Here is a 24,518-nt window from a genome sequence, read left to right on the forward strand (position 1 = left end):
AGCACATCGGTTAGAAGCGGCGAGAACTCACTATTTTTGTTTTTATTCAGGTTTTTAGAACCTTTTTACTGCCTCAAATATACTTTTTGCATGTATTACCCTCTAATACTTTTAACCATTGTTTTTTTGTGTTAGCTTTGAAGCAGTTGACCTCACGTAGCGAATTTAAACCATTCTTATTTGCTACAGCTACATTTAAGTATTTTCTTCAGGCATTTTTAGTATGTTATGCCTGGATGCATCTAAACAAAACAAGTTTAGAGCGCACGGTAGTACTTTGGGTGTCAAATTCGACCAGTGTAGACGTTTCGCCAATGTAGCAGATTTTGGTAGAACACCGGTGTTCGGCCATTCCTTACTACGCGGCTAAACGTCTACTACACAATGCTCAGCGTGCTTGCGCATGCATCCACACGCATGCGCGCAGCGAGTACTCACTATTTTTGTTTGTATTTAGTTATTCAGAACCTTTTCACTGCCTCAAAGATACTTTTCGCATGTATTACCCTCTCATACTTTTAACCATTGTGTTTTTTTGTGTTAGCTTTGAAGCAGTTGACCACATTAGTCACGTAGCGTATTTAAACCGTCCTTATTTGATATAACTACATTTAAGTATTTTCTGCAGGCATTTTTTTAGTACGTTATTCCTGTATGCATCTAAACAAAACAAGTTTGGCGCGCACGGTAGTACTTTAGGTGTCAAATTGGACTAATGTAGACGTTTCGCCGATGGAGATTTTGGCAGAACAGAGCCGGAATTCCCATCACTAGTCTTCAGTAAAATGTTTTGATCTAAACCAATAAATACACTGAATTTAGTTACTATTGCCACTTCTGTGAGATGATTGGAAGAAACTTCACCCTTTGAAATCAAATCATGAGGTTTGGCATGCCCTCTTTGGCCGAGACAAAACACACCGTCAAAGAGGCAAATGTAAGTGCTCATTTCAAACCAAAATCACATTAACGTTAAAAATGACCAATAAAGGCATGAAATATTTCAGACCAAAAACTGCACTTTTTTCCCCCCTGGTGTTGCAGTAAAAATCAGGGGGAAATGTGAGGCTCAGGGAGTTAATTGCTGTGAGGGCCACCGTTCCCCAATAATAAATATTAAAAATTACAGAAACACACTTTCAAGTATTTTTGTCCTGTCCAATCCAAGCAGTTAGCGTCACTGACCATATGGATTCCTACTGTGTAAAATATTAACTCTCTTGAACAAGTATGTGGCTCTTAAAAGAGCCGTTGGGTTGAGTTGCTGCCTACGCAGTTTACTTGGAGCTGGTGTACTTAGTGACGGCCTTGGTACCCTCAGACACAGCGTGCTTGGCAAGCTCACCGGGCAGCAGGAGACGCACGGCGGTCTGGATCTCCCGGGAGGAGATGGTAGAGCGCTTGTTGTAGTGTGCCAGACGGGAGGCCTCGGAAGCGATGCGCTCGAAGATGTCGTTGACGAAGGAGTTCATGATGCTCATGGCTTTGGAGGAGATACCGGTATCGGGGTGGACTTGTTTCAATACCTTGTACACGTAAATGGCATAACTCTCCTTCCTGGTCCTTCTCTTCTTCTTTCCGGTCTTACTGACGCTCTTGGCGACGGCTTTCTTGGAGCCCTTCTTGGGAGCAGTCTTCGCTGGTTCAGGCATGGTTGCAATAGTCAACTAAGGTTGAATATCTGCGGTCGAGGACGTCCGTGTCTTTATATGTGGCTGGAGCATCGCGCGCTGTTCTAGCGCCACGCTCCAATTGGCTGAGACTCTAGGAGGGCGGGGTCAGACAAAAAAGCTCCCGAACGCGCCTTTTTGTGAGCGGGGGACCAGTCTGCCGACCTGAAAGAAGACAGTTGGCCTAATTTGTCCACGAATGACCATACATAGAGGTGCTTTGTTCAAAATGTTTGACTCAAGTCATGTAACTGTTTTAATTTAAATCATATACTTTACGTACATTACGTTACTGCCATAATTGGCTCTCACGGTTTTTTTTTCTATTATTATTATTATTATTATTATTATTTTTTTTTTTTTTAAACTCTGCTCATGTTGTTTACCTTGTTTTTAAATGTAAAGCGTCTTTGAGCATTTGTAAAACCGCTCTACAAGTAATCATCAATGCATATGATCTTATTATTGGGTCGTCGTTATAACAGTAGTTGCTGCACTTTAAATTAATGTTTTTCGTTTCATTTGCCTTGATTACTTCATTTGTTACATTTAGTGCTGCATGGTTGTAAACAGTTGTTAAACAAGCTTGCTCTCCCACAAGTGAAAAGGAGCCACGGCAGTCATACAGATTAGGCAAGGCAAATTTATTTTTATAGCACAATCCAACCAAAGCGCTTTACATCACATGAAAGTCCACGAACAGAGATAAAATGATTCGTGAAAACCACATTCAATCGAAAGAAAGTTAAAACAAACACAATTGAAACAAATGAAATTATACATAAAAATCACATTAAATCATCAATAGAATTAAAAAGAAATAATAATTGAAATCGGAAATCGAATTAAATCAGAAAATGAATAAATAGCAAATAGCTTGAAACTTTAAAAATATATAGTTATGAATTTGCTGTGGTAAACAAAAGCATTTTTAGCCCGGATTTAAAGGAGCTAACAGTTTGAGCACACTTAAGACCTTCAGGTAACTTGTTCCAGAGGTGACTGAATGCTGCCTCGACCTGCTTGGTACTTGTTCTTGGAACATACTGCAGACCGGTTCCAGACGACCTTAGGGGGCTAGATGGATCCGATCATATGGATCCAACAAATCAAGCATATATTTTAGACCAAGGCCATTAAGTGTTTTGTAGCTGAGCAGTAGTATTTTATAGTCCATCCTTTGACTTACTGGAAGCCAGTGTAACAATTTCATAACCGGTCATTCCAACTTTATTTCTTGACAGATGTGTTTTCAAATTATATTTAAGCTTAAACAAACTTTATTTGAAAGATTTGTAGTTGGAAAACAACCTGGCAAAACCCAAAAATACATTTAAATTGTAAAACAAACAGCATAAAGTGCTAATCTTCTATAAACTAACATTTGGGGGGGGGGGGGGGGGGGGGGGGTCCAAGTAGCTTCAGCAAAAATAATTTCGTACTTTAGTTGGTTGGTCCGAAACATTTTTATTTCCACCATGGACTGATTTCATTTAATTACATTTTGACTACTTTTTAATAAGTCTGTTCATATACGTAGTTTTGTTTGTGAATTATGTAAAATCGAGTACACTATATGTTTATACAGTATTAACATATACAGTGATACCTCTACATACGAAGTTAATTCGTTACAGGAGCTTGTTCGTAATTCAAAATGGTTGCATGTAGAGCAGGATTTTCCCAAAAGAAAACATTATAATTCCATGAATTTGCTCCACAGCCTGAAATCCTACACTAAATCTTTAATAAATACCGCTGGTTCTATTACAAATGGCAATTACACACAGGAAAACAAATTGGAACAATAATACAGTATAATAATAATTGTGTAGTGTAATTTTCCAATGCTAAATCAGACTACATTCACACACTAGGGATGGGCGGATCGATACCAAAATATCGATATTTCGATCCAGCGCATTATGTTTTAGGAATCGATCGATCCCCAAGCAAAAGTATCGATATTTGGAATTAATATATTATATTTTCTTTGTCTATTTTTTGGGGTATATTTTGTGCACTTTTTAAAAATATTTTACGTTTAATATTTATTTTGTTTAATATTTTTCTGTGAAATATATTCTTCCATATTGTTTTATGTTAAAAACTATTAAATGCTTGATTTCTTATGTTTGGTTGCTATTTATTTTTGTTTTGTTAAAGGTCTTTCAATTATTTCAAAATCTGTTTAAAAATTGTGTTAGTCAAATAAAATTCAAAAACTGCAAGTGACTTGTTTATTGGATTTGTTTTTAATGGTCTACCGTTAGAGGGTGGTAACATGCTACTATTAATTTGTTCTTTAATTAGATCAAAAATATTTGACTTAGGTAGATTAAAATTTGATCAAATACAACGTGTAGCAGGGAAATGTTCTGTGCATATGAATTTAAGGGTCATGGTTAAAGAGTGAGACTGACTAACCAGATTTTGTTGTTGATGGATTGGTTTGTGAGTTTGTAGGGAAACTGCTTTGCTAGTCATTAAAAGCAGCAGTTTTTCCATTGCAATGCGTATTTGACACAAAGAGACTTTTAATAGTTTAGTGCTTGCTGTAGTTGTACATTAGATATCAGAATGGCTGAGAACTCTGCAGGGTTGTATATATATGAACTTCCGGTATCAATATCGGATCGGGATCTCAATATTTGGCCTTGGTGTTACTTGGTATTGGATCGAATCCAAAATCACTGGTATCGCCCTTCCCTAGTTGCTACTTGGCGGATTTTCCACTTATCGCGGTGGGTTCTGGACCCCTTTAAACGCAAAAAAACGAGGGATCACTATTTGCAAACTTTGATTCAACTACTTTTATTAGGAATGCACCGAACTAATTTGATTTTCCTTTATTAGAATAATCAGCTGAGGTAATGATTCATGAATCAGTTGATTTGTAGAAGATAAATTGTTTAAAAGTTTTGTGTAAAGGTTCCCTGATTGGAAAGAAGCTCCCAACGAACGTGATATTTTAAACTTCCTGAAGCATTTACTTTTAAATTTCAGCAGTAGCATACCATGAACAACTTTTGATTTTTAGAGTGACAAATTTGTGAAGGAGTAGAGCTCTAGAAACAAAGTGCGTGGCTCTTAAAAGAGCCGTTTTGGGGACTTGTTCCGGGCGTTGAAGATTTACTTGGCCTTGGCTGCCTTCTCGGTCTTCTTTGGCAGAAGCACGGCCTGGATGTTGGGCAGCACACCGCCCTGAGCGATGGTCACTCCGCCCAAAAGTTTGTTCAACTCCTCGTCGTTACGCACGGCCAGCTGCAGATGACGGGGGATGATTCTAGTCTTCTTGTTGTCGCGGGCTGCGTTGCCGGCCAACTCCAGAATTTCAGCGGTCAAATACTCCAGCACAGCCGCCAAGTAGACGGGAGCACCGGCGCCGACGCGCTGAGCATAGTTGCCTTTGCGTAGAAGTCTGTGGACACGACCGACCGGGAACTGCAGTCCGGCACGGGATGAACGAGTCTTGGCCTTTGCTCTTGCCTTGCCGCCGGTTTTGCCTCTTCCGCTCATGTTGAATATTCTTTGCTGAGTAAGAACAGAGAATGTGCCGGTAGCTGACCAAAGTCCAGCTTTAATAGCTGCAAAATGCGCGGGACGTTTGTGATAGACCAACCAGGAGAGAGGCTTTCAGCGCGAAGAGGGGCTTTGCATTGGGGGCGGGGGAACTTGAATGCAGTCCGCCAATCGGTCTTGAGGTGGGAGGGCTCTCGTCAAGGCGGGGCTGATCTCTCCACCAATCTGGATGCGCCGGGTTCACTGAGCGGTCATTTGTAGCGTTTAAAAGCAAGCCGCGAATCACTATTCGTCATTGTTTATTCACCCCTTCGGAAGCAAGGCGAAAAGTCAGCAATGGCAAGAACTAAGCAGACAGCTCGTAAATCCACCGGCGGGAAAGCGCCCAGGAAGCAGTTGGCCACCAAAGCCGCCCGCAAGAGTGCTCCAGCCACCGGCGGAGTCAAGAAGCCTCATCGTTACAGGCCCGGCACAGTAGCTCTTCGTGAGATCCGTCGCTACCAGAAATCCACCGAGTTGCTCATCCGCAAGTTGCCCTTCCAGCGTTTGGTGAGGGAGATCGCTCAGGACTTCAAGACTGATCTGCGCTTCCAAAGTTCGGCGGTCATGGCTCTGCAGGAGGCTAGCGAGGCTTACTTGGTCGGCTTGTTCGAGGACACCAACCTGTGCGCTATTCACGCCAAGAGGGTCACCATCATGCCGAAAGATATCCAACTGGCCAGGCGTATTCGCGGAGAGAGGGCGTAAAATCTCCCTTCTACTAACTACCACAACGGCTCTTTTCAGAGCCACCACACTTGAATCTAAATGAGAAAATCCTATGAAAGGTACTTAAATTTTAGCATATCAGTTTCCAACTAAAATGCAGCAAATAAATAAATTGCTGGCGTGTTTGTTGAATAATGAACAGAGTACAGCTTCGGCCCCTGTATAAGATATGGGTTAGTCAAGTTAAAACAAGTACCAGAAAATGAGTTTTTTCACTACAGTAAAATTGCTACCAATTGGCAAATATAAAACATTTAAATACCTGACTCTAGTGATTTCAACTTTACGACGCCAGTCTAATCCGCCATTTTGTCTCCAGTTTTGTTTTTAATTTTTTTTTTCTTTTGTGATGCACGTTTTTTCCCCCCCTAACTTTTGAAGAAAAACTTTAATCATAAATTCAGCAAATCCCTCAATTTGGCCAAATTTCAAAATTGTCCGATAAGCACATGTGATACATCATAGGAAAGCTTAATACCTCAATTTTTGGGGGGAAGAGAAAATGTATACAGGAGAGATTAAAACAAACAAAAAACTTACGAACAGTAAAACCCCAACTGGAGGCGAGAGCACGCGAGAGCAGAATTAAACACGCCATGATTTTAACGAGATATAATCGCGTACATACCATGTTTTGATCCAAAACTCCATGTAGCATGTTTCACCGAGTGTCCAGTCACAGCTGTGAATGGACACAGCTGGATTTTTAAATTTTATTTTGTGAGTGAAACATGGGCTACGTTCATACTACAGGTCTTAATGCACGAATCCGATTTTTTCGTGTTTTTCCGACTCGAGTGAGGCATTAACTTGACGGTCTGAACGTGACAAGTCGCATAGAACCGGACCATTTCAAATCCGATCTGGGTCACTTTCGTATGTGGTCTAAATCCGATCTGGGCCACATTTTTCCAGACTGTTGCGGCGGTCTGTACTGTCCAGTCCCGCAAATCGGATTTCATGCAGCAATTACGTCATCAAATAGCGAGAGAGTCGTTACCGTAGCGATGCACCTGTGCGTTATTAGCGCCTAGCTTGCAGTGAACACGGCTTTCGGGGAAGGGCTGGGCTTCACAACAGTCATAAAAAATAAAAAATGGGTTGAGGATAAGCCTGAGAATGCTCAGTTTTCTCTGTTACAAGTGAGCAATATTTCAACATTGCTTACACGGCCGAGAGAGAGTCGGGGCAAACTGCCCATATGTGCGTGACGTGCACGGACAGTGCGTGCATGCTATCAATCCATATAAACTTTGAATATAAGTCTAAACGGGGATTATTTATGTCTGTTATTTGTGTCCTCCTTTTGAAAAGCAAAACATGATATCCCTGGAATGACGGATGACGTGTGTCATTTGTTTTGATGCTTCTGCGCATGCGGGTCTTCTTGCTTAGCGCGTGTCGGACTGCGAATTAGTGCGCATGCGTAATACTTGAACGGTCTCAATGGATAAAAGCAGTCTGAACGGGCCCGCCAAAAAAACGGATATGACAAAAAATCGGATTCGTGCATTAAAACCTGTAGTATGAACGTAGCCATGGTGATATAACAAGGGTCGCGATGCAGAAATCGCAGACAACAAGGAGTAGTTGAGATTTTCTTTTTCATATAGTTACCATTTTAAACATTATTTTTCAATTTTTTTTTGTTTTGATCGATTACTTATCATCCAACATATCAGGGAGAATGCAACAGTAACAAAAAAACAACAACAACTAAGCGATAGTTATGTGGTAGATATCCGTGATTTTTTTTTTTTTACAGTTGCCAAATTTTTCATTGTGACGTAATTGTTTTACTAGTTTAAAATATGCAAATGAATAATTTTTTAAAGTCGTTTCTTTTTCTTTTTTTTAAAACTAAATATTAGACATCAATTAATGATTCTAAGCTAAATTTGACAGCCATTTTATATAATAAATATAATTACTTACCTTCTTTTAATGGCTAGGTTGAAACAAAAGCGGTTGCGCGACGTCTGTAAACGGGGGTTTTCAGGGTAAAACGGACAAATTAAAAATAGTTTGGAGGCTTAGTGCGCCATGAATCTGCTATGGCGGCATATAGACATATTGCTCTATCAAACACAACAGTTGTTTTAGCTTAAAATACAGCAGTTTATTTTAAAGAGGGGTGAAAGAGCAGAAACTGCTTTTTCAGTCTTGTCTGTGTTTTCCGCCATATATATAAGTATATATTAGCAATTATTATATTGTTCAAATATTAAAGATGATTGTATTTCTAAAATAATTGTAAATCAATTTCTAAATTAATAGAATGGTTATGGCCCCAAGTCACGCTAAAGTTATTATGAAAGAATAATCATGTTTAAAATTGTTACAGCCTTATTATAATCAAAACATTGAGAGCATCGATGTAAAAAGGGGAAACTGGAGAGACATTCATGTAGGAGGGGCTGCAGAGTGAAGCTCCTTTCTTTCCCGCCCACACTGCGTCAGCTGCTCTCATTTAGGTCCGCATTCATGTAATAAGAGCGGCAGGCTGTCCGTCCCTGAGGCATTCTGTTTCAGATACAGCAATAAGAATAAATATGTCAGGCCGTGGCAAAGGTGGAAAGGGTCTTGGAAAAGGCGGCGCTAAGCGTCACCGTAAAGTTCTCCGTGATAACATCCAAGGTATCACCAAGCCAGCTATCAGGCGTTTGGCTCGCCGCGGCGGTGTCAAGCGAATCTCCGGTCTTATCTACGAAGAGACACGTGGTGTGCTCAAGGTCTTCCTGGAGAACGTCATCCGCGATGCCGTCACTTACACCGAACACGCCAAGAGGAAGACCGTTACAGCCATGGACGTGGTGTATGCTCTGAAGAGACAGGGACGTACACTGTACGGATTCGGCGGTTAAATTCTTCAGCAAAATTGCTACAAATCATCCCAAAAGGTCCTTTTAAGGGCCACACACACTCTTTTCTGAGCTTGTTCTGAATCATGCTGCTTGTAGCTATCTGCTACCTATCAATGTATTTTTTTTTTTTTTTTTTTTTTTAAATAAATATTGATTTGTATTACATACATCTATGCAGTATTTTGGCCTCCGAATTTAGACGTTTTAATTTTATACAACTAAATTTTCCACTGACTTTGCTCCATAGATTTAACAGAAAACAATTTGTTGTGATGGGCAATACTGTACCAGTGATTTTGGATTCGATCCGATACCAAGTCACACCAGGGCCAAATATTACGATCCCGATCCGAGAACAATACCGGAAGTTCATATTTTATATACAACACATATATATTTATATACACAACCCTGCAGAGTTCTCAGCCATTCTGATGACATCTAATGTACAACTACAGCAAGCACTCAAAAACTATTAAGTCTCTGTGTCAAATATGCACTGCAATGGAAAAACTGCTGCTTTTAATAACTAGCAAAGCAGTTTCCCTACAAACTCACAAACCAATCCATCAACAACAAAATCTGATTAGTCAGTCTTACTCTTTAACCATGACCCTTAAATTCATATGCACAGAACATTTGCCTGCTACACGTTGTATTTGGTCAAATTTTATTCTACCTAAGTTAAATATATTTTTAATGTAATTAAAGAACGAATTAATAGTAGCATGTTACCGCCTTCTAATGGTAGATCATTAAAAACAAATCCAATAAACAATAGTCACTTGCCGCTTTTGAATTTTATTTTACTAGCACAATTTTCAAACAGATTTCGAAATGATTGAAACAGACCTTTAACAAAATAAAAATAAATAGCAACAAAACATAAGAAATCAAGCATTTAATTGTAACATAAAATATTATGGAAAAATATATTTCACAGAAAATAAAACATTAAACAAAATAAATATTAAACATAAATTTGCAAGAAATAATAATGAATAAGAAATAATAATAAGGTCAAGTAAGGCATTAGGTCAGTAGGTTTCCTTTTCTTGAGAACCTTAAAGTCTGCAGCAGGATAGTTTAAATCTCTAAATATTTAACAAACCATTCACTTAACACTTTTATTAAAGTCATTGCTTATGTGTGTGCACTGCTTACGTGCAAAAGTGTGCACAAAAATATAGACCCTACCCACCGACGTCACAAAACCACGTGCTCGCTGTATGGTTCCGCCCACTTGTCCGTCATTTTTTAGCATTGGTTTCAATTGATCGAGGAATTTAAAATGCATTTCATGAAAGACCCGGTGCTTTCTGATGCCGTAAACTCACTGGATGTGTTGCATAAAAGGCGTTATGTGGAAAAGCTTTGTTCTATACAGTCGCCAGATCCATATTTGATGCCCAAATCGATGTTTTTCGACCAACTGTCTTCGCCCTGTCTGCCTGACATCTGCTACGCTGATATTTACAATTATCTTGTCCACACAAAATCAGCCTATTCTCACGAAAATTTGAAAAACTTCAAGAGCTTGGAGGCTTATAAATACTTCGTTGCTGGTTGGGTGAAACAGGTCCTCGTCCACGAAAATTCGGCAGGAATCTATCTTGTGCTTGGAAAGGTGAGTTACGAAATTTTCAATTCAAAATCTTTTGTTATTGCTAACATCCACTGTCAAGTCTAATGTATTTCATGTCGTTTGTCAATGGAGTTAAGGCTTTTAATGTTTATATGGTTTAGCGATAGCTCTCTCACTGCATACATACGTGTATGTTGTCGGCGATTAGCCTAACAATGATCTTAATTGTGGTTATTTGTCAGCCCAAAACCCTCTAAGTATATCTTAAATGCATCTTACCGGATATAAAATGACTACTACATATTCTGTGGTGATTTTTTGGTGCCCAGTTTTCACGTCGAATTGCAGCCGTCCATTTCGCTCTCCTCTTTGGATCCCTCGGAATACGGTAAAACTTCAAGTCTCTCCTTCCATCTTCTCTGTTAGTGCAACCAACAGCCACACACGCCTTCACCATTTTGATTATTAATGTTAAGGAGCAGAAAAACACGCCATAAATAGGAGGAATGTACGTAGCCGTAACAGGCTAACACTATGTTTTGACGGACAATTGGGCGGTACCATTCAGGAGAGCGGAGTTGTGACGTCACGTGGGTAGGGTCTATACCCAAAAAATAGACAAAGAAAATATCATGTATTAATTCCAAATATTGATACTTTTGCTTGGGGATCGATACCTAAAACTTAACGCGCTGGATCGAAATATCGATATTTTGGTATCGATCCGCCCATCCCTATTCCATAGTCATGCAGATAACTGCAGACTTAAAGGGAACCTTGGACTTAGACTTGTAGGCTCTAATAAGCCATAATTCTCTTTTACTACAATATGTTATAAGAAACACATAAAATATTGCCATTGATTTAAAAAACTTTAATATTTAGAACATGTTTTGACCTATGGAGGGCGCCATATTTTGCACGCAATGGACGCTCGGGGTAATGACCTAGTTTGTTACTGTCACTAGACGAACACTAAAAGTGTTCTGCCAAAATGTCCTACAAGAGGCAAATTTTACACCCAAAGTACTACCGTGCGCTTTTTACTTGTTTTGTTTGGATGCATACGGGCAAAACATACATAAAATGCCTTTAAAATACTTAAATGTAGTTATATCAAATAGGGAAGGTTTAAATATGACGAATGTGGTCAACAGATCAACTCTCTGTTTTAAAGCTACCACAAGAAAACACAATGGTTAAAAGTATGAAAGGGAAAGGCATGCTAAAAGTATTTTTGGGGCAATGAGAAGCTAATGAAAAACTCAATAGAAACACAAATAGTCAGTAATTGCCACTTTTTGTGAGCAAAAAGAAAAAAAAGATAATTATGTACCTCAATAAAAACTTTTGAGTGCCCCCCATGCCACATGGCCATAGTTACATAAAGCATACCGTCAGTTCCCCCTCCCCCAAATTGCTCTCATTGATAAAACAAAACATACATTCATAAATCTTTATTTGTAATTCATTAATCTTCATTTGTAAATATTCACCCTCTTGAAATATTCGTGTAAGCCATATTTTGACAACTACAGTATTTACTTTTTTCCTTCCACATTTCGCCAAGATACTGTACACTTATGCTAAATTTTTTTTTACATCCTTAGTTAAATGGATCACTCAATTCTGAATTGAATTTATTTATCAATATAATGTAAAGAGAAGTTCGTTTAGTATTTCATGTCCCCCCCCCCCAAAAAAAACAAACACTTTTTTAAATTTACTTTTTAAAAATATTTTCAGAGGATGACGAAATGGCACACCAAAATCAATTTTCCTGCATGCATCAAGCTTGAAACCTCGAAGGAAAGATGCATTGAGAGCCCCTGCAGTTTTAGTTTTTGCCAGTACAGTATGGAGGTAGATTTGTGTATTTATTATTCAATCTCCCCAAAAAGTTGCGTCAATCAAAATGTATATTTTCAACAACAACAAAAAAGTCACTTCAATCAAAAAAATGTGTTTGAATGCAAAAATAAATTTGAAACTAAAGAAAAAGCATTTGAAAACGTCTTCTTTCATCGAAAAAATTTTTTTTGTCAAGTCTTTTTTTTTTTTTTTTTTTTGATTGAAGTAATGTAGTTTTGCGTTTGGGCCACATTTTGCCAGGAAATTTGTGTCTTTATTATCCAATCAATAAACAAGTTGCTTCTGACAAAAAAAAAAAAAATTCAAAAGACAAACCACCTCAATCAAAACTAGAAAAAAATCAATCATAGAAAAAAAAAATTGAATGCGAAAAAACATTTGAGACTCAGAAATTTGCATAGGAACACTTAATTTTACTTTTAAACTGATTGAAGCAATCCTTTTTGTGTTTGGGCCATATTATAGGTGGGCCATTTTAGTCTAAATCATTCAATCCCAGAAAAAGTTGCTTCAATCAAAATTAACTCAACTTCAATCCCAAAAAATTAATAATAAAACAAAAGGAAGTCAAACAAAACTAGTTTTCAAATGCATTTTTTGGAGTTTCAAATTTTCTTTTGCATTCAAACACTTTTTTTTAAAAAATTGAAAATATATATTTTGATTTAAGCTACTTTTTGGGGGGATTGAATAATAAAGACACAAATCTACCTCTCTACTGTAGTAGGCTAGAGCTCACAGGTAATGAAGCTTCATGTACTGAACCTATTTTCGAAGCACTTTGCCCAAGTGTTTCGAAGCTTCTAAAAAAGCTTCATTGGCCATCACTAGAATAACCTTATTTTACATTTTAAGGGGCATATTACACAATTTGTTATTTATAAAATGGTATTTACTTCAAATTGCTTTATTAACTTTTGACCCTTTTGGTGTTACATAGCAATACAGATACCAGCAGATTTAAGAAAAATGGGGGGAATGGATGCACGAACTCCTTCAAATGGCATATTTGTGTTAAATAATCCATGTTTTTGTGTGATTTTTATATGTTTAGTCTGTCCAATTTATATTACTGTATGTTTGTGCGATTCAATAAAGCGCTTTAAAAAGCGGAAACTGGAGAGTGTTCTCATGTGGGAAGGGCCGCTGTGTGACTCCTCCTCTTACACTTGGACAACTGCTCTCGTTTAGGTCCGCATTCATGTAATATGAACGTCAGTCCGGCGGCGAGGGGTTATTCTCTCTTCGATCCAGCTAAAGTGAAAGAAAATGTCAGGTCGCGGCAAAGGAGGTAAAGGCTTAGGCAAAGGGGGCGCTAAACGCCATCGCAAAGTACTCCGTGATAACATCCAGGGCATTACCAAGCCGGCAATTCGTCGTCTGGCTCGCCGTGGCGGTGTCAAGCGAATCTCCGGCCTGATCTACGAGGAGACACGTGGTGTGCTTAAGGTGTTCCTGGAGAACGTTATCCGAGATGCCGTCACTTACACCGAACACGCTAAGAGAAAGACCGTGACTGCCATGGATGTGGTGTATGCTTTGAAGAGGCAAGGACGTACACTGTACGGATTCGGCGGTTAAATTCTGCAATCAGACTACTACAATTTATCCCAAAAGGTCCTTTTAAGGGCCACACACTTTCTCTCCTGAGCTTCTGTTCCATATTTATGCTGAAACGTAGTTTATTAAATGTCAGCAGTAGAGATGTGCCGTTATCCATGAATAATAAAACCGGCGATTGAGGTTTAAACTTCATCCTCCGTCGTTTAATGTTGTGCCTGCCTGCATTTTATGGAGGTAGATTTATCTAATAATAAAAAAATTAAATTGTTTCAATCGGTAAACATTTACAATAATAAAAAATTGAATTTATAAATATCTCAATGTAAAACAAATTTTGACTCAATGAGTTTAAAAACTTATTCCTTTGGATTTTTTAATAGCTTTGAAGTAATGTTGTTTGGGCCAAAAATAAATTGCTTCAAACAGCACATATACATATATATACGGGGGTTTTTTTTCCCTAAAGAAAAATCACTTATATAAAAAGTCACTTCTAAAAAAAAAAGTTTGAATGCAAAAAATTTGAGAATCAAAAAAATGCATTTGAAAACAATTTGAGTTTTTTTTTTTTTTTTTATATTGAAACAATTATTTTTTTATTGAAGTAATGTTGTTTTGAGTGGGTGGGCCAAAAATAAGTTGCTTCAAACAGCATATATATATATATATATGTATATATATATATATATATATATATTTTTTTTTTTAAAGAAAAATCCCTTCAATAATAAAGTCACTTAAAAAATGTTTGAATGCCAAAATACATTTTAGATTAAAAAATGCATTTAGAAACATTCTTTGATTGGATTTTTTTCCCTCTTCAAACAATATATGCATTTTCTTTTCAAAAGAAAAATCACTCAAATAAAAAGTCACTTCATAAAATGTTTGAATGCAAAAAAATACATTTGAGATTAAAACATGCATTTAGAAACTTTCTTTGATTGTATTTTTTCCCCTCTTCAAACAATATATGCATTTTCTTTACTATATGTTTTTTTTTTTTTTTTTTTTTAAAGAAAAATCCCTTCAATAATAAAGTCACTTAAAAAACGTTTGAATGCCAAAATACATTTTAGATTAAAAAATGCATTGAGAAACTTTCTTTGATTGGATTTTTTTCCCTCTTCAAACAATATATGCATTTTCTTTTCAAAAGAAAAATCACTTCTAAAAAAAAAAAAAAAAAAAAAAAGTCACTTCAAATAAATGAATGCAAAAAAATACATTTGAGATTAAAAAATGCATTTAGAAACTTTCTTTGATTGGATTTTTCCCCCTCTTCAAACAATACATGCATTTTCTTTTCAAAAGAAAAATCACTTCAATAAAAAGTCACTTCAAAAAAAGTTAATGCAAAAAAAAAAAACAAAAAAAAAAATTGAGGATAAAAAAATGCATTTGAAAACAATTTATTTGATTCTTGGAGGTTTTTTTTTATACTGATTTTTTTTTTATTGAAGTAATGTTGTTTTGAGTTCGGGCCAAAAATAAGTTGCTTCAAACAATAGATGCATTTTCTGTTCAAAAGAAAAATCACTTCAATAAAAAGTCACTTCAAAAAAATGTTTGAATGCAAAAATAAATTTGACAGTCAGAAAAATGCATTTGAAAACGATTTCTTTGATTGAATTTTTTTTAAAATATTGAAACCATTTAAATTTTTTTTTTTTTTAATTGAGGTAATGTTGTTTTGAGTTTGTGCCATAAACAAATTGCTTCAAACAATATATACATTGTCTTTTCAAAAGAAAAATCACTTCTATATAAAAAAAAAAAAAAGTCACTTCAAATAAATGTTTGAATGCAAAAAAATACATTTGAGATTAAAAAATGCATTTAGAAACTTTCTTTGATTGGATTTTTTTCCCTCTTCAAACAATATATGCATTTTCTTTTCAAAAGAAAAATCACTTCAATAAAAAGTCACTTCAAAAAAAAATGTTTTAATGCAAAAAATAAATTTGAGAATAAAAAAAAATGCATTTGAAAACAATTTATTTGATTCTTTGAGGGTTTTTTTATATTGAAACAATTTTTATATTTAAGTAATGTTTGAATGCAAAAAAAAAAAAAAAAAAAAAAAAAATTGACAGTCAGAAAAATGCATTTGAAAACGATTTCTTTGATTGGATTGGATTTTTATTGAGGTTTTTTTTTTTTTAATATTTAAACCTTTTTTTTAATTGAAGTAATGTTGTTTTGAGTTTGTGCCAAAAACAAATTGCTTCAAACAATATATACATGTTTCTTTTCAAAACAAAAATCACTTCTATAAAACAAAAAAGTCACTTCAAATAAATTTTTGAATGCAAAAAAATAAATTTGAGACTCCAAAAAATGCATTTGATAACAATTTCTTTGATTCTTTGAGTTTTTTCTTACATTGAAACATTTTTTTTTTTCTTAAAGTAATGTTGTTTTGAGTTTGGGCCAAAAATAAGTTGCTTCAAACAGCCTATATATATATATATATATATATATATATATATATATATATATATATATATATATATATATATATATATATATATATATATATATATATATATATATATATATATTTTTTTTTAAATTAATTTTTTTCCAAAAGAAAAATCACTTAAATAAGGAAAAAGTCTCTTCAAAACAATGTTAGAATACAAAAATAAACTCGAGATTCAAAAAAATGCATTTGAAAACTTTCTTTGATTGGATTTTTTTCTTCATTTTTTTTTTTTTTTTTTAAATTGAAGTTTTTGTTTTTAATCGAAACAACTTTTTAAATTGAAGTAAAGAATGGCCCTTTCAAATAAGGTCACATGACAGTAAACAAAGACATCTAAAGAAATGAATGCTTGGTAGTCCAACTTTACTTTGCAGTTGTTGAAATCGCATAAAGGTGTCCTTGCAGAGCACACCTTTTAAATCGGATTTCCAAAGAGCGATTATTTTACATGCCCTAATGATTGGTGCCTCTTTGGCTGGGTGATTTCTACTTGATATCCATAATCCTCTGTGAGCATCTGCCTTTGTTCCGTAAATGTAGCCGTTACTGGCAAGATAATGGCCTAGTCAGGGCGGTTCATGGTGGGTGAGGGGTGTATTGTCCTTGTCGCTTCTTTTGTGTTCTTTTGATAGTTATACTCCAGACTAAAGATACATGTCCAAAAAAAAAAAAAAAAAGTCAGAGCACACATTAATCTGCAAATTATAACTCTTCCCAAATTGAAAGGCAAGGCAAAGTTATTTGTAGCACAATTCAACACAAGGCAATTCAAGGGTCTTTACATTAGATGAATTTCATAAACACATGAAATCAAAAGAAAGTTAAAAGACTATCAAAACAGGAAATAAAGTTATATATAAAAAAATTGCATTAAAAACGGTTAGAATAAAAAAAAAAAATTTAAAAAAAAAAAAATATATATATATATGTGTGTGTGTGTGTGTGTGTGTGTGTGTATGTATATACATATATACAGTGGGGCAAATAAGTATTTAGTCAACCACTAATTGTGCAAGTTCTCCCACTTGAAAATATTAGAGAGGCTTGTAATTGTCAACATGGGTAAACCTCAACCATGAGAGACAATGTGGAAAAATAACCAGAAAATCACATTGTTTGATTTTTAAAGAATTTATTTGCAAATCATGGTGGAAAATAAGTATTTGGTCTATACCAAAAGTTCATCTCAATACTTTGTTATGTACCCTGTGTTGGCAATCATGGAGGCCAAACGTTTTCTGTAACTCTTCACAAGCTTTTCAAACACTGTTGCTGGTATTTTGGCCCATTGCTCCATGCAGATCTCCTCTAAAGCAGTGATGTTTTGAGGCTGTCGTTGGGCAACACGGACTTTCAACTCCCTTCTCACCCCGTGGCGTCAAAATGATAACAAGAACGGGGAGCAAAAATCCCAGAACGACACGGGGGGACCCAGTGAATGACCTACAGAGAGGTGGGACCACAGTAACAAAGCCTACTATCAGTAACACAATGTGCCGCCAGGGACTCAAATCCTGCACTGCCAGACGTGTCCCCCTGCTGAAGAAAGTACACGTCCATGTGGTTCGCTAGAGAGCATTTGGATGATCCAGAAGAGGACTGGGAGAATGTGTTATGGTCCGATGAAACCAAAATAGAACTTTTTGGTAGAAACACAGGTTCTCTTGTTTGGAGGAAAAAGAATACTGAATTGCACCATACCCACTGTGAAGCATGGGGGCGGAAACATCATGCTTTGGGGCTTTTTTTCTGCGAAGAGACTAGGATGACTGATCTGTGTAAAGGAAAGAATGAATGGGGCCATGTATCGAGAGATTTTGAGTGAAAATCTCCTTCCATCAGCAAGGGCATTGAAGATGAGACGTGGCTGGGTCATTCAGCATGACAATGATCCCAAACACACAGCCAGGAAAACAAAGGAATGGCTTCGTAAGAAGCATTTCAAGGTCCTGGAGTGGCCTAGCCAGTCTCCAGGTCTCAACCCTATACAAAAATCTGCGGAGGGAGTTCAAAGTCCATGTTGCCCAACGACAACCCCAAAATATCACTGCTCTAGAGGAGATCTGCATGGAGGAATGGGCCAAAATACCAGCAACTGTGTGTGAAAAGCTTGTGAAGAGTTACAGAAAACATTTGGCCTCCGTTTTTGCCAACAGAGGGTACATAAGAAAGTATTGAGATGAACTTTTGGTATTGACCAAATAATTATTTTCCACCATGATTTGCAAATAAATTCTTTAAAAATCAAACAATGTGATTTTCTGGTTATTTTTCCACATTGTCTCTCATGGTTGAGGTTTACCCATGTTGACAATTACAGGCCTCTCTAATATTTTTAAGTGGGAGAACCTGCACAATTAGTGGTTGACTAAATACTTATTTGCCCCACTGTATATATAATAATAATAATAAAAACATTATTACTAATAATAATGATAATAAAAATAATGATAATTGAAACAGAGCAATGGTTGAATGCAATGCCCTTCCAGACCAAATTTTAAAAACTCTGAGCAAAATTATTTTTATTTTATTATAAGTATTTTAGGGTCAACTGTGTTTAATTTTTGATGGAAATTGTAATGGAATTCTCTTTGTTGTTGTCTACTTATATATTGCTTATTGTCTATTTACCTCCTTACTGTCTCTTCTTTTTTCTGTCAGTATGTTGAATTATGCCTTTTTTAGTGTGTGAATTCCCAAGATAGGAACTTATTCTTTTCGTTCTTTTATGTATAGCCTATGTTGATTTGTATGTTGATGTCTTGTTTATGTTTTGTGTGGACCCCAGGAAGAGTAGCGGATGTGTTCATCAGCTAATGGGAATCCAAATAAAATACAAATACAAATAAATCAGAAATGGAAATGAAGCAGGAAATGAATAAAAGGCAAATAGCTTGAAATTTGAAATATATGTATAGACAGTTATGGATATGCACAATAAAGCAAGCTTAATAGAAGATGGGGGAGGTATAGAAGGAGATCTAGTTCTAACTTTTAATTGTTTAGATGTGTGTTTCCAAATTTGTATCGTGCAGTCTCAGAATTATGATTTGAAGAGGAGGGAAAAAGTCGAAGCAAAGATAACCGGAGTCAACTTCTTTTACAGGCGTTTTTAATTATTTTAAATGAAAATGACGGCACAGAGATCATAAGAAATTGAAATAAACATTATTTATAAATCACGGAACGAATTATCAAATTAGAGTAATAAAGACAGCACAAAATAATTTTCCAAAGTCCAACCAGCCCCGGCCTCGCACACCATCATTTTTAACAAGAGAAAAAGGCTTCTTCCCCCGTTTTATTGAGACACTAAACGAAAAAAAGCTCGTTTCCGTTTTCCAGAAATTGAAATAAAAACGAATGACAGAAAGGTACACTGACCATTTACTCAAACTGTAGAAAGTTCCGATTTAGTGACAAACAATAATAATGCAATTCGATTATAAACAGCGCTAGCTTAAATTAGTATGTGAAACGTGTTAATACATTTAGAACAAAGAAAGTGCTACAAAGTCGCGATCCAACCGCCAAAATGGGGCAACTGTCCTCTCTCAGGTCGGTCAAAAACGCTGCACCACAAGCGCGCCAATGTATGAGTTACCAAGCGAGAGACTTTCAGCCAATCAGAGGGGCGCGCTGGCACAGTGCTCGAGCCTCCTATAAATACGTAGGGCTCTTTCCTTACCCTCACTACAGAAGGTAGCCATACCCCAACGAAATGCCTGAACCAGCGAAGACTGCGCCTAAAAAGGGCTCCAAGAAAGCTGTCGCCAAGAGCGTCAGCAAGACCGGGAAGAAGAAGAGAAGGACCAGGAAGGAGAGCTATGCCATCTACGTGTACAAGGTACTGAAGCAGGTCCACCCCGATACTGGTATCTCTTCCAAGGCCATGAGCATCATGAACTCCTTCGTCAATGACATCTTCGAGCGCATTGCTTCCGAGGCTTCCCGTCTAGCTCACTACAACAAGAGATCCACCATCACATCCAGGGAGATCCAGACCGCCGTGCGTCTCCTGCTGCCCGGTGAGCTTGCCAAGCACGCCGTGTCTGAGGGTACCAAGGCCGTCACCAAGTACACCAGCTCCAAGTAGACTGCTTAGGCAGCTACTCAACTCAACGGCTCTTTTAAGAGCCACCCACTTTAACTGAAGAGAATTATATCCCTATGGAAATAATGTTCACAGTAAACACTGGATGGATCTACACATTTTTTCTCACTATCATCATTGCCCTAAATAAACACAAAAATCTATCCTCATAAACACACTAACCCATGTGTACTACATACAACCTGTACAAAATTGTGACCTTGCACAATCATTTGGCCTCTTTTTATTCATAGAAAATTTACAATCATATTTTAGTCTTGTTGCACTTATGGCGCTAATGTAGGACCGCGTTGCACTATTTCTTTGTTGCACATATTTCAGTCTAAGCAAGCTATAATTACTCACTTATAGCCCAAGAGTATACGTATGTTTTCCCCTTTTATTTTGTAAAATACATATGTTCATCTGGAGTGCTACGTCAAATTTCGTTGTTCACAATGTTCATTTCGTTGCTGTCAATGACAATAAAGACTTGTGCTATTCCTATTCTATTCTACATACATTTACCATAACAAAGCATTATGTAATGCGTGGCAGGACATGATGTTTGCTTAAAAAATACAACATTTAAAAGTTTTTTTTGGTTTTTTTTTTTAATTGATGTTTTTCATCAAGATAAATGTTTACTTTTTATAACTAGCATTCACTGAACAGCAACATGTGACAATATATTTAAAGCTGTGCATATACTATAATTTTTTTTTTTTTGGGGGGGGTGGGGATACAGTATATTAACATTTTTGAAAGATGTAGAAGAATTATTATTTTCTTCATGGCTATGTTTTATTCAAAATCTGTCTTTGTTGTCTATAGCCCTCTATATTTTTTAAAATGATATTAAAAATCGAATGTTTTGAATGATCACTTCTGTTTACTTCGAAGAACTAAACATATCTTATACATTTTCCTAGGCCCATCTTAATATCAGCCTTACGTTTGAGCAGGACTAATATACAGGGTGATTCAAAAAGAATGTGCCAAAACAATCACGTGATTGATCAAAAATATATATATATAAAAAAAAAAGAATAAATGAAGTTACAGAAATTTTGCTTAGACACATGTTCAATATACCCCAAAAATAAACCACACTGGACTATAAATCGCAGGATTTAAAACGAGGGGCAAAAGTAGCGGTTTATAGTCCGAAAATTACGTACGTAAGTTTTCAAATCAAGTGCTCAAAGGTGGCCCTCACTGGCATTTGAAATACATGAAATAATACTTGAAGTTATGTTCAACACATTTGCCTATGCCAGAGTTTTGTAATGTTTTTCATTTTTGACATATCGCGTGATGATTTAGGAACATTCCTTTTGAATCACCCTACCCTGTCTATTTAAATCATTATCACGAAACTTTTCCTTTCCAAATGTGTTCAAAATAATGAAACCTAATGTGTAATTAAATAATAGATAGCCGATTAAGACTTGATTGTTATACTTAATACTTGAAATTGATTATTTAGTATAAATAGTTTAAAACGAAGCGGCAATTATAATCAAACTGAAGCAAAACAGCCTAAAAAAAGCCCTTGTTCTGATTGGCCAGTTGCTTCTTCTACACAACTAGCCAATCAATGACCAGCCAATGTTTCTATAAATACTCACCCATGAACGCTTTAGCAGTATATTTGTGAAGACTTGAATCACAACGACTTGAAAATGAGCGGAAGAGGAAAAACCGGCGGTAAAGCGAGGGCTAAGGCCAAGACCCGATCATCCCGTGCTGGGCTTCAGTTCCCGGTCGGCCGTGTCCATAGACTGCTACGCAAAGGCAACTACGGCGAGCGTGTTGGTGCCGGGGCTCCCGTCTACTTGGCTGCTGTGCTCGAGTATTTGACCGCTGAGATTCTTGAGTTGGCCGGCAATGCTGCCCGCGACAACAAGAAGACCAGAATCATCCCACGTCATTTGCAACTGGCCGTCCGCAATGACGAAGAGCTAAACAAACTCCTTGGCGGAGTGACCATCGCTCAGGGCGGTGTGCTGCCTAACATTCAGGCTGTACTCTTGCCCAAGAAGACCGAGAAGGCAACCAAGTCCAAGTAAATTCTGAGCTTGGACAAGTGAATCCCCAAAACGGCTCTTTTAAGAGCCATGCACTTTCTTATAAGAGCTGATCTCCATACAGAAAACTAACAGTAGTCAAAAAGTAAAGATTGCAACTTTTTAATTACTAATTATTAGGGCATGCTTTTTAAATCTAAAACCTGATAAATCTCAGTGTGTCTAACTAATATTTTCATCTACTGCCAAGTAATGATGGGATTTTTGGTGATCTGGATCATTTAGATCAGCTCAGTGAAAAGAGCCGGCTTCTTTTGGCTCTCAAACGGCTCTTTTTAACTTTAGCTTTTCTTTTAAATATTTATGACAAATTTTAGCATAGATTTTGATAAATGACTTGGTGAACTAAATATTGCACTCAACTGACTGCAAATGGCAACAATTATCAAGCAAAGAAAAGGGTTTTTTACTTATTTTATTGAACATTAAAAAGGGTCCAAACAAGCAACAAAATTAAACTTCAACCAACAATCAAACATGCTGCATCATGACGAAAATAGTAGTAACTGCAACAACACCAGCAGCGAACAAAACATAAGCTACTCCTTACTTTATTTTAAATTTGCATTGTAGAAAATTAAATATTTCCACTTGGACGGGCTGATCCGTCTCCTTCTCTCAGTAATTATTTGTCCAGTCTTTTTGCTAAATCCAGATTTTTTTTCTCATGGAACCTGCAGATGCATGTGTTTACTTGCATCCTTCATTTAAAAAATTAATTAAAAATTCACATTTCTAAATTAGTCTCTATTGAAATTCTAAGTGTATCAAATGTGATACATTAGGCTCTAAGGGGTTAAGTTTGCAGACACGGCATTCTGCCCTATTGTCATGTGGCTTTAGCCAAAATAAATGTCTCCAAATGTTACTGCGTTTTCTGCTCATCTTAAAGGCCTACAAACCGCGTTTGTGTGTCCTTTCCTATATTTATACAGTATATATATATATGTGTGTGTATATATATGTGTGTGTGTATATATATATATATGTGTGTATATAATAGAGAGAGAGAAGGGGAAATGACCGAGCCGGCTCTCGAGGGAGGGTGCCGGCTCTCATCGCTCACTTCAAAGAGTCGGCTCTTTGTACCGGCTCGTTCGTGACCGACACATCACTACTGCCAAGTTTTTTTTTGTTTTTTTTTTTAATCTTCTGATGCATGAATTTTGAAACCCTTGTTCAATATTATTATTATTAAAGAAACTTTTATTCTCAAGCTATGAAAATGTCCTAGTTGGTATTTAGAAAAAAAAAAAAATATATATATATATATATATATATAGAATGGTCTTTAATGTCATTTTTAACAGCGAAATCCACATTGTGAACAACAAAATTTGACGTATATGAGATAAACATGTATTTAATTGAAAACATAAAAAAGGAAAATATATGGCAAAAAAGACAAGACTGAAAAAGCAGTTTCTGCTCTTGCAACCATCTATAAAATAAACTGCTATATTTTAAGCCAAAAGAACGGATGTGTTATATAGAACAATATGTCTATAGACTCCATTAACGTGAGGTCACAACTCCGCCCCCCTGACTTGTGCCGCCATATTGTCCGTCAGCTCATCGTGATTACATTTTACCACTACGTACATTCCTCCTATTACCAGGGGTGAAAGTGGGCCATAACGGTCAGGAACGCAGTTCTGGTATAAGATTCAGGGCCAGAACGCAGTTTCGGTATAAGATTCAGAGCCGGAATGCTGTTCCGGTAAAGGGTGCTTTGATTCAAAAATATGACAGCAACTGTCAAAATGCTATGTCAAAAAAAAAATTAAAAAAAATGCCAAGCTGCCACACATGCATTTCAGCTCCAAGAAGAAAACAATCTAACAACATCAGATTTACAAACACAAGTGTTAACAACAAGCATAATAAAGTGCTTGCGTAGCGTAATCTGTTTCCACCAATATTCATTATTGATTTTATTCCACGGACGGCATGGAGGTTTCTCCAGCTGCTGCAGTTATCGGAGTCTGACGATGATGAGC

The 24,518-nt window shown here is 36.5% G+C and overlaps 6 protein-coding genes across 6 annotated transcripts; 4 read left to right on the plus strand and 2 right to left on the minus strand.

Annotated features, from left to right (window-relative positions):
- Positions 1-1,219: 1,219 nt before the first annotated feature.
- LOC130905474 (histone H2B 1/2-like) lies at positions 1,220-1,692 on the minus strand. The gene has a single exon (XM_057818920.1). The coding sequence runs from the start codon at positions 1,650-1,652 to the stop codon at positions 1,278-1,280; it is 375 nt and encodes a 124-aa protein (XP_057674903.1). The 5' UTR covers positions 1,653-1,692; the 3' UTR covers positions 1,220-1,277.
- Positions 1,693-4,739: 3,047 nt separating this feature from the next.
- On the minus strand, positions 4,740-5,203 carry LOC130905977 (histone H2A). The gene has a single exon (XM_057819809.1). It carries the CDS (start codon positions 5,187-5,189, stop codon positions 4,803-4,805), a length of 387 nt encoding a protein of 128 aa, XP_057675792.1. The 5' UTR covers positions 5,190-5,203; the 3' UTR covers positions 4,740-4,802.
- Positions 5,204-8,488: 3,285 nt separating this feature from the next.
- On the plus strand, positions 8,489-8,905 carry LOC130906039 (histone H4). Its single transcript, XM_057819921.1, has one exon. It carries the CDS (start codon positions 8,513-8,515, stop codon positions 8,822-8,824), a length of 312 nt encoding a protein of 103 aa, XP_057675904.1. The 5' UTR covers positions 8,489-8,512; the 3' UTR covers positions 8,825-8,905.
- Positions 8,906-13,538: 4,633 nt separating this feature from the next.
- Positions 13,539-13,953, plus strand: LOC130906038 (histone H4). Its single transcript, XM_057819920.1, has one exon. The coding sequence runs from the start codon at positions 13,551-13,553 to the stop codon at positions 13,860-13,862; it is 312 nt and encodes a 103-aa protein (XP_057675903.1). The 5' UTR covers positions 13,539-13,550; the 3' UTR covers positions 13,863-13,953.
- Positions 13,954-20,042: 6,089 nt separating this feature from the next.
- Positions 20,043-20,767, plus strand: LOC130906037 (histone H2B 1/2-like). Its single transcript, XM_057819918.1, has one exon. It carries the CDS (start codon positions 20,057-20,059, stop codon positions 20,429-20,431), a length of 375 nt encoding a protein of 124 aa, XP_057675901.1. The 5' UTR covers positions 20,043-20,056; the 3' UTR covers positions 20,432-20,767.
- A 1,329-nt stretch (positions 20,768-22,096) lies between these two features.
- LOC130906036 (histone H2A-like) lies at positions 22,097-22,665 on the plus strand. Its single transcript, XM_057819917.1, has one exon. It carries the CDS (start codon positions 22,114-22,116, stop codon positions 22,498-22,500), a length of 387 nt encoding a protein of 128 aa, XP_057675900.1. The 5' UTR covers positions 22,097-22,113; the 3' UTR covers positions 22,501-22,665.
- The last annotated feature ends 1,853 nt before the right edge of the window (positions 22,666-24,518 follow it).

Source organism: Corythoichthys intestinalis, chromosome 17, assembly GCF_030265065.1.
Source record: "Corythoichthys intestinalis isolate RoL2023-P3 chromosome 17, ASM3026506v1, whole genome shotgun sequence".
NCBI classification, from domain to species: domain Eukaryota; kingdom Metazoa; phylum Chordata; class Actinopteri; order Syngnathiformes; family Syngnathidae; genus Corythoichthys; species Corythoichthys intestinalis.